The 10000-nt window shown below is 49.7% G+C and overlaps 2 protein-coding genes across 3 annotated transcripts in view; one reads left to right on the top strand and one right to left on the bottom strand.

Moving 5' to 3' along the window:
• The window catches only part of LOC119572636 (formin-like protein 7), a 16913-nt gene extending 11293 nt beyond the window's left edge, over positions 1 to 5620 (bottom strand). Inside the window, exons 1-3 of the mRNA XM_037919740.1 lie at positions 5617 to 5620; positions 4628 to 4904; positions 2406 to 2511 (exon numbers count right to left, since the gene is read on the bottom strand). Of these exons, the coding sequence (XP_037775668.1) occupies positions 2406 to 2511; positions 4628 to 4904; positions 5617 to 5620 (387 nt within the window). The remainder of the gene's footprint in view (positions 1 to 2405; positions 2512 to 4627; positions 4905 to 5616) is intronic.
• The window catches only part of LOC119572409 (protein brunelleschi-like), a 104586-nt gene that overhangs the window by 25568 nt on the left and 69018 nt on the right, over positions 1 to 10000 (top strand). The window lies entirely within an intron of this gene.

The raw sequence follows: 10000 nt of genomic DNA, 5'->3' as shown, positions 1-10000 counted from the left end.
CCTTTACTATGACATTTGTACTTCACGAGTTCGAGTTGGCTGGCTGCTCCGTTTGATTCCTTGCGTAACACGTGGGCTTGGAATGTTTTTTCGCCGTTTAATATTTCTGTTGTTGGTATTTATTATCGTCATCGTCGTCGACATCGTCGTTGTCATCATCGCCTTCATCATCGTCATCGTCATCGTCATCGTCATCATCCATCATCGTCATCGTCATCGTCATCGTCATCATCATCATCATCATCATCATTATTGTTATTATTATTATTGTAGTGTTATACTATTGTTATTACTACTATTATTGTTATTATTGTTGTTATTATTATTATTATTATTATTATTATTATTATTATTATTATTGTTATTGTTGTTGTTATTATTATTATTTTACTCATGAAGGCGAGGAATCATGATTTTCTGGTAATTAGGCTGCTAGTATCATGAAGAGAGTTCTCAACGCTGCTTTCTTTGTGGGTCATTGCGTAAGACCGGGATCTGTTGATGATATCCTGTGCCGTGTCCAGTCAGATGTCACGCAGCATCTCTTCTTTTCTATTTAATCTCTTCAGGTTATGTTACGGGTCTCTCTCTCTCTCTCTCTCTCTCTCTCTCTCTCTCTCTCTCTCTCTCTCTCTCTCTCTCTCTCTCTCTCTCTCTCTCTCTCTCTCTCTCTCTCTCTCTCTCTCTCTCTCTCTTTTTTTTTTCTCTCTCTTTGTCAGTCTCTCTCCCTTCCCTCCGTTCCCTTCCTTCCCCATATTCCTTTTCCTTCCCTTCTCCTACCGTCCTTTCCTCCCCTCATTCCTATCCCTCATTCCCTCCCTCACACGCTCCCTCTCTACTTCCCTCTCTCATACGCTCCCTCCCTCCTTCCCTCCTTTCCCCCCTCCCTCCTTCCTCCTTCCTCCCTCCTTCCCTCCTCCTCCTCCCTCCCCCCTCCCTCCCTCCCCCTCCCTCCCTCCCTCCCTCCCTCCCTCCCTCCCTCCCTCCCTCCCTCCCTCCCTCCTCCTTCCCCGCCTTGGGATCCCTGGCCATAACTCCCCGAAGTGCGCCATCCTCCTTTCGCCTGTGTGTCACGAACTTGTCCTCCAGGTTATGAATGCCGCGAGGTATATAATTACGTCAACCTGTAGCACCTTAATTACAGCCTTTCTTGTCTCTCTCTTCATTCTCTCCTTACTCTCCTTTCTTTACCTCCTCTCCCCATTCCCTGTCCGTTTTTCCTCCCATCTCGGTCCTCATCGTCAGTTCTCCTACCCCCCTTCTTTACTTCTTTGTTCTGTTTTTGTTTTCACTTTTCACTTTTCCGTCTCTGTTTTCTGTTTTTTTTTCACCTGCTCCCCTTCTCTTCCGTTGTCTCCCTCTCTTTCCTTCCGCTATCTGATTCTTCCCTCACTTCTTTATCTTCTCTATCACTCCCTCTGTTCTCCTCCCCTCCATTTTCGTATTCTTTCTCTTCGTCCTCTTTTCCCTTTCTCACCTCCTCCTCTTCGCATCTTACCTCATCTCCAAAATCGTCTCTCTTACTCCCTCCCTTCGCGTCCCTCCGCCCCCTCCTTTTGCTCCCTCCCCTCTTTCTTCTCCCTCTTCCTCTCCCTCCCATCTCACCCTCCCTTCTCTCCTCTCCTATCCTCTCCTCTCCTCTCCTCTCCTCTCCTCTCCTCTCCTCTCCTCTCCTCTCCTCTCCTCTCGTCTCCTCTCCATCCCCTCCTTCCCTTCTATTCCCTCCATCCTCCCCTCCCCTGTATACCTACCCCCTCCCCACTCCTCTCCCACCTCCTCGCCGTCAAAGATGAGAGCGGAGATGCTGGAAGCTACAGGTCTCCGCCCTCATCGTACATTTTTTTTCTCTCTCCTCTTTTTAAGTAATGTGGAATGTTAATTGGAGAAGATAATTTACTGTAAATGTGGCTTTGTTTTGTCTTCGTCTTACTGGCTTTAATGAGGGGATTGCGGTTTGTTTTTGTCTGTTTCTGTTTTTGTTATTGTTTATATAATAGTGTATTTATTTATTTAATGTTTATGGTATTTCCTTTCCTGATTTAAGTGTCCTCCTGAAAGGGCTTATTAACTATTTTTTTGTTTTGGGATGAATAGTATATAAAAGTTTTATATGTTATATGTCGTTTTGATATCTTCATTGTGTATTTATTTTATGGACTCCTATATCTATTGATTTACTCCTTCATGTATTAAATTCATTCATTTCATTCATTCATTCATTCATGTATTACTGAATTCATTTCATTCATTCATGTATTACTGAATTCATTTCATTCATTCATTCATGTAATACAGAATTCATTTCATTCATTCTTTCATGTATTACTTAACTAATTCCATTCATTCATTCATCCGTGGTTCCGATGAAAACATGAATAGAATAACGCTCAGGAACTCGCACATGCCTCAAGACGCCAATCGGTTTGTTGGCTCGAATGGGTGCCAGGCTCCAGGTCGGGGTGCGGGGAAGTGGCACCTCGTGGTATGGGTGCTGGGAACCGGCCTCCAATTCTGGCGTCGGTTCGAATGCAGTTTATGCCTTGTCAGTTCCCTGCGGATGCGTGGGGCGATGTTGTGTCTTGGAAGTTTTGGTTTTCTCTGTGTTGTTTTTTGGGGTTGGCTAGGGGAAGGGTTTTGTGTATCGGGGTTTATTTTGTTTTAATGATTTGTGTTGTTATTTATTCATTTGTTTATTTATTCGTCTATCGCATTTATCTATCTTGTTGTCTGTCTGTCTCTCAGTCTACCTAATCTATGTAGCTACCTATCAGTTTGATTAACGATCTTTATTTTGCTTTTTCGTAACGAACTTCCCAAATTCGTTGCTTAGTTGATTAGTCTACGAAGAGGTTTGTCGTTCGCGGGGAGGTTTACGTCGATGCCCGCCAGATGTCACTTAATTAAGCGCAGCGGGGAGAGGGAGGGAGTGGGAATAAGGGAGAGGGAGAGAGGGGGGAAGGGAGAGGGAGAGAGGGGGGAGGGGGGGAGATGGAGATGGAAGAAGGAATATAGAGGGAAGAGGAGGAGATGGGAGGGAGAAGGAGATGGAGGGAGGGAGAAGGAGATGGAGGGAGGGAGAAAGAGAGAGAGAGAGAGAGAGAGAGAGAGAGAGAGAGAGAGAGGAGAGCGAGAGCGAGAGAGAGAGCTGGGTTCAGGGCCGCCCTGCCAACGGACTCCGCTCCTCGGGGCGGGCGCCGCATCTGGGCCACGGGATTGGATTTATGAGGCAGAAGACTCGATGGGAAATTATGAAGGTGGGAGGGAAAGACACCAGCTCGACCGCACGCACATGAATACATACGTACACGGATATGTGTATGTTTGCGTTCGTGTGCGAGTATGTTGTACATGTATAAACGTGTGTTGAAGGTTTTGTGAACGTGTGAGCATGTTGACACCCATATTTGATCTTTTTGGAAATGAGAAGAAAGGGACGCTGGATGATTTGTTAGTTTTTTTTATTTACTGTTTTGCAAGTCAGGTGAAGTGACGCCAAACTCTCGCTGAAAGTATAGAATGAGCTGCTTACAAGAAAGCTTTTAGACATGTCAGTGAAGTGACTTGAGGTGACGCAACGCACCTCCTTTCCAGTTAATGTAGTCCAACCGAGTCGCATCACGTAGAAAGAAGCGTAGTGACTCATTGTGAAGTAACTCAGACGGCGGAATGGCAACAACAACAAACAACAATAACAGCAACAACGACGACGACGACGACGACAGCAACAACAACAGAAATAACTACGACAGCAGAAAGGAGTTGTATTGCCGTAACTTCTTTCATTTGCCGAGCGCGCGTGTTTCGGCCGGCGAATGACGTGAGCACAATACACGGAAAGTGGCCGGTGCGCAGTGGGGAGGCGTGGGGGTGGGGGTGGGGTGGGCGGTGGGGGTGGAAGCCCGGCTACGTCCTCCTTATCTGGCGTTGTTTTTGGTTTAATTTATTTTGGTGTAGGTCTATGGGATCTTTTTGATTGGTATTTTTGCTTGTTTTTCTCTTTCTCGTTTCCCCCCCCCCCCCTCTCTCTCTCTCTCTCTCTCTCTCTTCTCTCTCTCTCCTCGCACTCTCTCCTCTCTCTCTCTCACTCTCTCTGTCTCCTCTCACTCTCTCTCTGTCTCCTCCTCTCCTCTCTCTCTCCTCTCTCTCCTCTCTCTCTCTCTCTCTCTCTCTCCTCTCTCTCTCTCTCTCTCTCCTCTCTCCCTCTCTCTTCCCTCTCTCTCTCTCTCTCTCTCCTCCCTCCTCTCTCCTCTCTCTCTCTCTCTCTCTCTCTCTCTCTCTCTCTCTCTCTCTCTTAGTTTTCTCTTCATCCGTTCAACGTGTTACACGGAAGTCTAGGAAGTGAAGAATTTACAGACATTCCAAAATTGAAGCCGTGGACCTGGAGGACCTGGAGGGAGGGGAGCGTGAAAATGGGAAAGAAGAGAGAAGAGAAGGTAAAGAAAGGAGAGAGAAGAGAAAAGAAAAAGAGAAGAAAGGAAAATGGAAGAAAGAAGAGAAGGGAAGAAAAGACGAGGAAAGAGAAGAAAAGAGGGGAGGAGACGGAAATGGAGAATTCCTCGGAGGGTCTTTGAATGGCTGCGAGGCTCGAGGTTGGAGGCCCTGTCGCCTGGCTGCGGCCGCCACTCACTCGCGGCAGGACAGGCTTGGCCGCGGCGGCGGCGGCGGCGGCGGCGGCGGCGGCGGCGGTGGTGGCAGTGCCGCTCTGCTATGTCGCCCGCGCCCACGGAGGGAGGGGGGGGGATGGGGGCGTGGATAGGCGGGGGCACACGACGACGAAGGGCCGAAGGGCGTGATTGGCCGGGATGTGAAGTCGTTCTGTCTGTGCGGGGCAGGCGAGGAGGGACCACCGGGGAAGCCGTTGCTCGCGGAGGCGCCGAGGTCGTCCGTGGCTGCTGCAGGAGCACCTGAAAGACGCCGGGGAAGGAGGTGGCGTAGAGTGGTACCTTCTTTTTGCGGTAAACAGGTGTTGTGTATGAGCCTTTTTTTATCTATTTTTTTTTTTCTTCTGATTTTCTCTTTGACTTTTCAGATAATGTATATCTTCATATATAGGTCACGGGGGATCAATTAAGACCATTCCACTAATTCCACCAGAAAGGTCCACTAATCCTAATAACTTTAAAAACATTCCATTAATCCGAATCATCAAAAATTTCCATTCATCCTACTAATTAAAAAAAAACACTAGATTAATCCGAATGATTAAGAACATTCCATTTCTTCCGCGGCCGCTGTGGAAGCGAGTGACGTGCGGGAAACGCGCTTACGTGAGATGTCAAGTGCCGCCGCGTGCTGTGTCGAGAGGCTGCGGTATCGGCGCCTCGGCTCGCTAATGACGTTTTGTCTGCCTGTGAAGCGAGCCTTTGTCCGCGTGCGTGTCTGTGTCGACGAGCACGCGCGTGGCTTTGGCTTCGGCTTCGGCTTTAGACGGGACCTGAATGTGTTCGTTTTCTCTCTCTCTCTCTCTCTCTCTCTCTCTCTCTCTCTCTCTCTCTCTCTCTCTCTCTCTCTCTCTCTCTCTCTCTCTCTCTCTCTCTCTCTCTCCTCAGTCTCATTTTTTTTCTCTCTCTCTCCTCAGTCTCATTTTTTTTCTTTCTCTCCTTTTTCCATCTCTACCCATGATGCCCTTTCGCATTTCTTGACCTCAACATTTCCCGCCACATTTGTTGCTTATTTCATCGGGCCTTGGAATTTCTCGTCTTTTGGTTCCGTTTTGCGAACTACTGTTGGTTGTTCGTCCTTGGGGAGTTAGTGGTGTCGAATCCTTCGTGATGGCCGAACGCGATTGTGTCGAATCCTTCGTGATGGCCGAACGCGATTGTGTCGAACCCTCTGTGATGACCGAACGCGATTGTGTCGAACCCTTCGTGATGACCGAACGCGATTGTGTCGAATCCTTCGTGATGACCGAACGCGATTGTGTCGAACCCTTCGTGATGACCGAACGCGTTTGTGTCGAACCCTTCGTGATGACCGAACGCGTTTGTGTCGAACCCTCTGTGATGACCGAACGCGTTTGTGTCGAATCCTCTGTGATGACCGAACGCGTTTGTGTCGAATCCTTTGTGATGACCGAACGCGTTTGTGTCGAATCCTTCGTGATGACCGAACGCGTTTGTGTCGAATCCTTCGTGATGGCCGAACGCGTTTGTGTCGAATCCTTGTGATGACCGAACGCGTTTGTGTCGAATCCTCTGTGATGACCGAACGCGTTTGTGTCGAATCCTCTGTGATGACCGAACGCGTTTGTGTCGAATCCTTCGTGATGACCGAACGCGTTTGTGTCGAATCCTTCGTGATGACCGAACGCGTTTGTGTCGAATCCTTCGTGATGGCCGAACGCGTTTGTGTCGAATCCTTCGTGATGACCGAACGCGTTTGTGTCGAAACCTCTGTGATGACCGAACGCGTAAGGAGAAAACATCTTTGAACGCTAGAACAACAGTTCTGCTGAGATTGTTATCTCTGTTATTACCAAGATCATTATCGTGATTTTGATATGAGTTATTGGATACTTTTATTTTTTTAAAGATTTCGTTGCTGATAGATATGATTTGATAAGCGTCTTAAGAGTAAGGAAATACGAAATGGAATGCGTAGCTGTCGATTGCCGTCACAGATGGAAAGGTGAGCAAGGGAGGGTCACGGGGCCCTTGGCTCGCAGACTGAAGGAATCGAGAAAGATGGACGTCATTAGGGAGACGGGTTCAGGCAGGATAGAGGCAGGATAGAGGCAGGATAAAGGCAGGATAGAGGTAGGTGGGAAATGGGAAAAGGTCAGTGTGGAGGGGAAGGGAGTGGGGAGTTGAAAGTGGGATGAAGTGGAAAGGAAGAGGAGGGAAGGAGGTGGAGGAGGGGAGAAAAGGGAAGAGGGGAAGGAAGAGGATGGAAGGATGGTAAGAATAAGAAGAAAAAGAAGATAATGAAGAAGGAGGAGGAGAAAAGGGAGAGGAATAGGAGGAGGAGAAAAGGAAGGGGGGGAAGAAAGAAGAAGAAAGAGGGGAAAAGGAGGAGAAAAAGAAGAATTCGGACGTCGACAACGATGCCGAGGAGGAGAAGGAGGAGGACGATGGCGAGGGCGACGACGAGGTATGTAGGCCGCGACCCAGCAGCGTCCCGGCTTGTGTGGCGGTCACTGCCGCCGCCGCCGCCACGCCATTCGACACTCCATCGCCACTCCACTCCCTCCCCCCGCCACGGCCAGTCAGTCTCTCTCTCGCTCTCTCTCTCTCTCTCTCTCTCTCTCTCTCTCTCTCTCTCTCTCTCTCTCTCTCTCTCTCTCTCCCTCTCCCTCCTCCCTCCCTCCCTCCCTCCCTCCCTCCCTCCCTCCCTCCGTCCCTCCCTCCCTCCCTCCCCGCTCCCCCTGCCCCCACCCCCGCCCTCATGCCCCGAGATCTCGTAGCTCCCCGTCACGAGGGAGAATTAATTGGTCCTTGTTCCCTCCCCTGAAAGAGAGTCATTCCCTCCCCGGCTGGTTCCTGCGGCGTCGCCTGCAGGTGGGTAGCGGGCGTCGCGGCTTTGATCGGAGGGGCGTGTCCGCGGGCGCTGCATAATGTCTTACCCGGTGGCCTCAGGGTGTGTAGGGGGGGGGGGCTACGCAGGTAACAGGTGAGCGGGGGCGTAGGCATGGGTGGGGAGGCTCTGCGGGGATGGGGGGCGTGTTTACTTGTTGAGGGAGAGGGAAGGAGAAGAAAGAAAGAGAGGGAAAGAAGAGAGAAGAAGAGAGAAGAGAGAAAGAGGCCAGGCCGACAGATAAGGACCGAAATTGAGACGCACATGGAAGCACTCACGGACGCATGCACATCAGCCCAACGTGAGCGAACAAATAGACCCTCACTAATGTACGCCAGAGGGACGAACCAGAACATTCCTCTAATTCCCATCTGTATGTAATCATCCGTTTTTCAGGCCGAGACACGGCGCTTGCAAGGGAGGGGGAGGGGGCCAGAGGCAGGGGGAAGGGGGCAGGGACGGGGGCAGGGACAGGGGCAGCGGGGCATGGGGTGGGGTGTCTGTGTACAGTAATTACAGCGCGTACGAGGACCCTGCTGTGTTTCAGGCACGAGAGGAGGGGGGAGGAGGAGAAGGGAGGGGGAGGAGGAGGAGGAGGGGAGGAGGAGGGAGGAGGAGGAGGGAGGAGGGAGGAGGAGGGAGGAGGAGGGGGAGGAGGGGGGGAGGAGGAGGGGGGGAGGAGGAGGAGGAGGGGGAGGAGGAGGAGAGGAGGGAGGAGGAGGAGGGAGAGGAGGAGGGAGGAGGAGGGGAGGAGGAGGAGGAGGAGGAGGAGGAGGAGGGAGGAGGAGGAGGAGGAGGAGGAAGAGGAAGGAGGAGGAAGGGGGAATAGAAGGAGGAGAAGGGAGAGACTGAGAGAAGCAGACACATTCACTCACTCACGGACAGACCGACCGACATATTTCGGGAGGATGACCGACGAACATACAAGCAGCCATACAGAACAACAGCCGTCATAAAAGAGGCAGCGTCAGGTAGAGAGGCAAGAGGATAAACAGGCTTAAGAAGAGGACGGATGGAGGGATGGATTAACAGACAGATAAACACAGGTAATGTTACGGATTAACAGACAGGGAGACCGACAAACACGGTCTTAAGAGTGCGAGAGAATAAGAGGACGGAAGATTACGCTGTTCCGCTACTAAAAGTCGAGAAAATGTCGCCCCGTCGTTGGAAGGTCGACTTGACCGCTGGTTTGTAGGTCAGTGCTTCCCCCTGCCCCCCCCCCCCCCTCTCCCTCCTGTCTTCCACTAACCCGTTCTCCCTCCCGCCCTTCCTCCCCCTTTCTTTCCTCTCTCCCTCCTTCCCTTCCCTCCCTGTATTCTGCTCTATCCGCCTCCCTCCCTCCCTCCTTTCCCCCGTAACTACTCCCCTCCTTTCCTCACGCCTTCTCTCCCTGCCTTCCCCTCCATTCGCCCATTGCGGTTACCCCCACCCAACCCTTAGCTCCCTCTCCTCCCCCTCCCTCTCCCACACCCTTACCCCTCCTTCGTGGGTGGGCTGCCGGCTAGTGCTGGTGCGGCAGTAAATATTTGTAGAACGCAACTTCATTCTCCCAAATTATACGCCAAGGAATCTCGTGGGAGGGTGTGAGCTGTTGATTTTTTTCGTCATTATATAATACGTAGGGTTGATGAGGAATATAAAGAAATTAAATAATAAATAATAATAAGCATCGAAGGTAAACCCGAGTAGGATTCTGAAGCTTAAACACGGGCGTCTGTTAGAAACTTACCCGCGATTGTAAACTCAAATACGAGCGTCGGGGTTGCGTAAACTTAATTACGAATGTTAACTCGAATACAAATGCAAGGTGATGTAAAACTTAGCGATGCATATAAACTTGAGAAAAGAACAACAAGATGTGCATTAGTGTGTAAGGCGAAGTTTTGAAGTTTTCAAAATGACATTTTCACGTACATTGCATTATTATTATTTTTTTTATTCTTAAGTTTTCTTCTCCGAACCTCAAGCAAGCAAGCGAGCAATCAAGCAACCCTCGGAGGCAACGTTGCGAAATGCACAAGAATCCCCAGGCGCTCAAGCACACGTCCTTTGACCTACTTGTTAGATTTAGTGCTCATGTGACGGTAGATCCCCCCCCCCCCTGTGCATGACCTAGGAATCGTCGGCGAGGGCGAGTAGGTCATTCGGAGTATTGGTGCATGACTCCCATCATTGCAGGCGCGTGCTTGCTGTGATGGCGTATTCCGGCGCCTTGTGTCGCGCGATGGGAATTTGCATAGGATAAGTGATATATGGATTTTTTTTTTCTTTTCTTTGTTTATTTGTTCATTTAGTTATGTGTGTGCGTTGAATGTGTGCTTTAGTAGTTTATTTCTTTGTGCGTGTATTTTTTTAAAGTAGATTGATTGTGAAAGCTAATATTCTTTGTTGTTTTGAAAACTATTTGATACTGCGAGGAACTCTGGTATATATTGTTTTCTTAACTTAAAATTTCTCTTTGCTTCGTTATTATTATTATTAATAG

Source organism: Penaeus monodon, chromosome 4, assembly GCF_015228065.2.
Source record: "Penaeus monodon isolate SGIC_2016 chromosome 4, NSTDA_Pmon_1, whole genome shotgun sequence".
In the NCBI taxonomy this organism is placed as follows: Eukaryota; Metazoa; Arthropoda; class Malacostraca; order Decapoda; family Penaeidae; genus Penaeus; species Penaeus monodon.
This window is presented reverse-complemented; position numbering and strand designations above follow the sequence as displayed.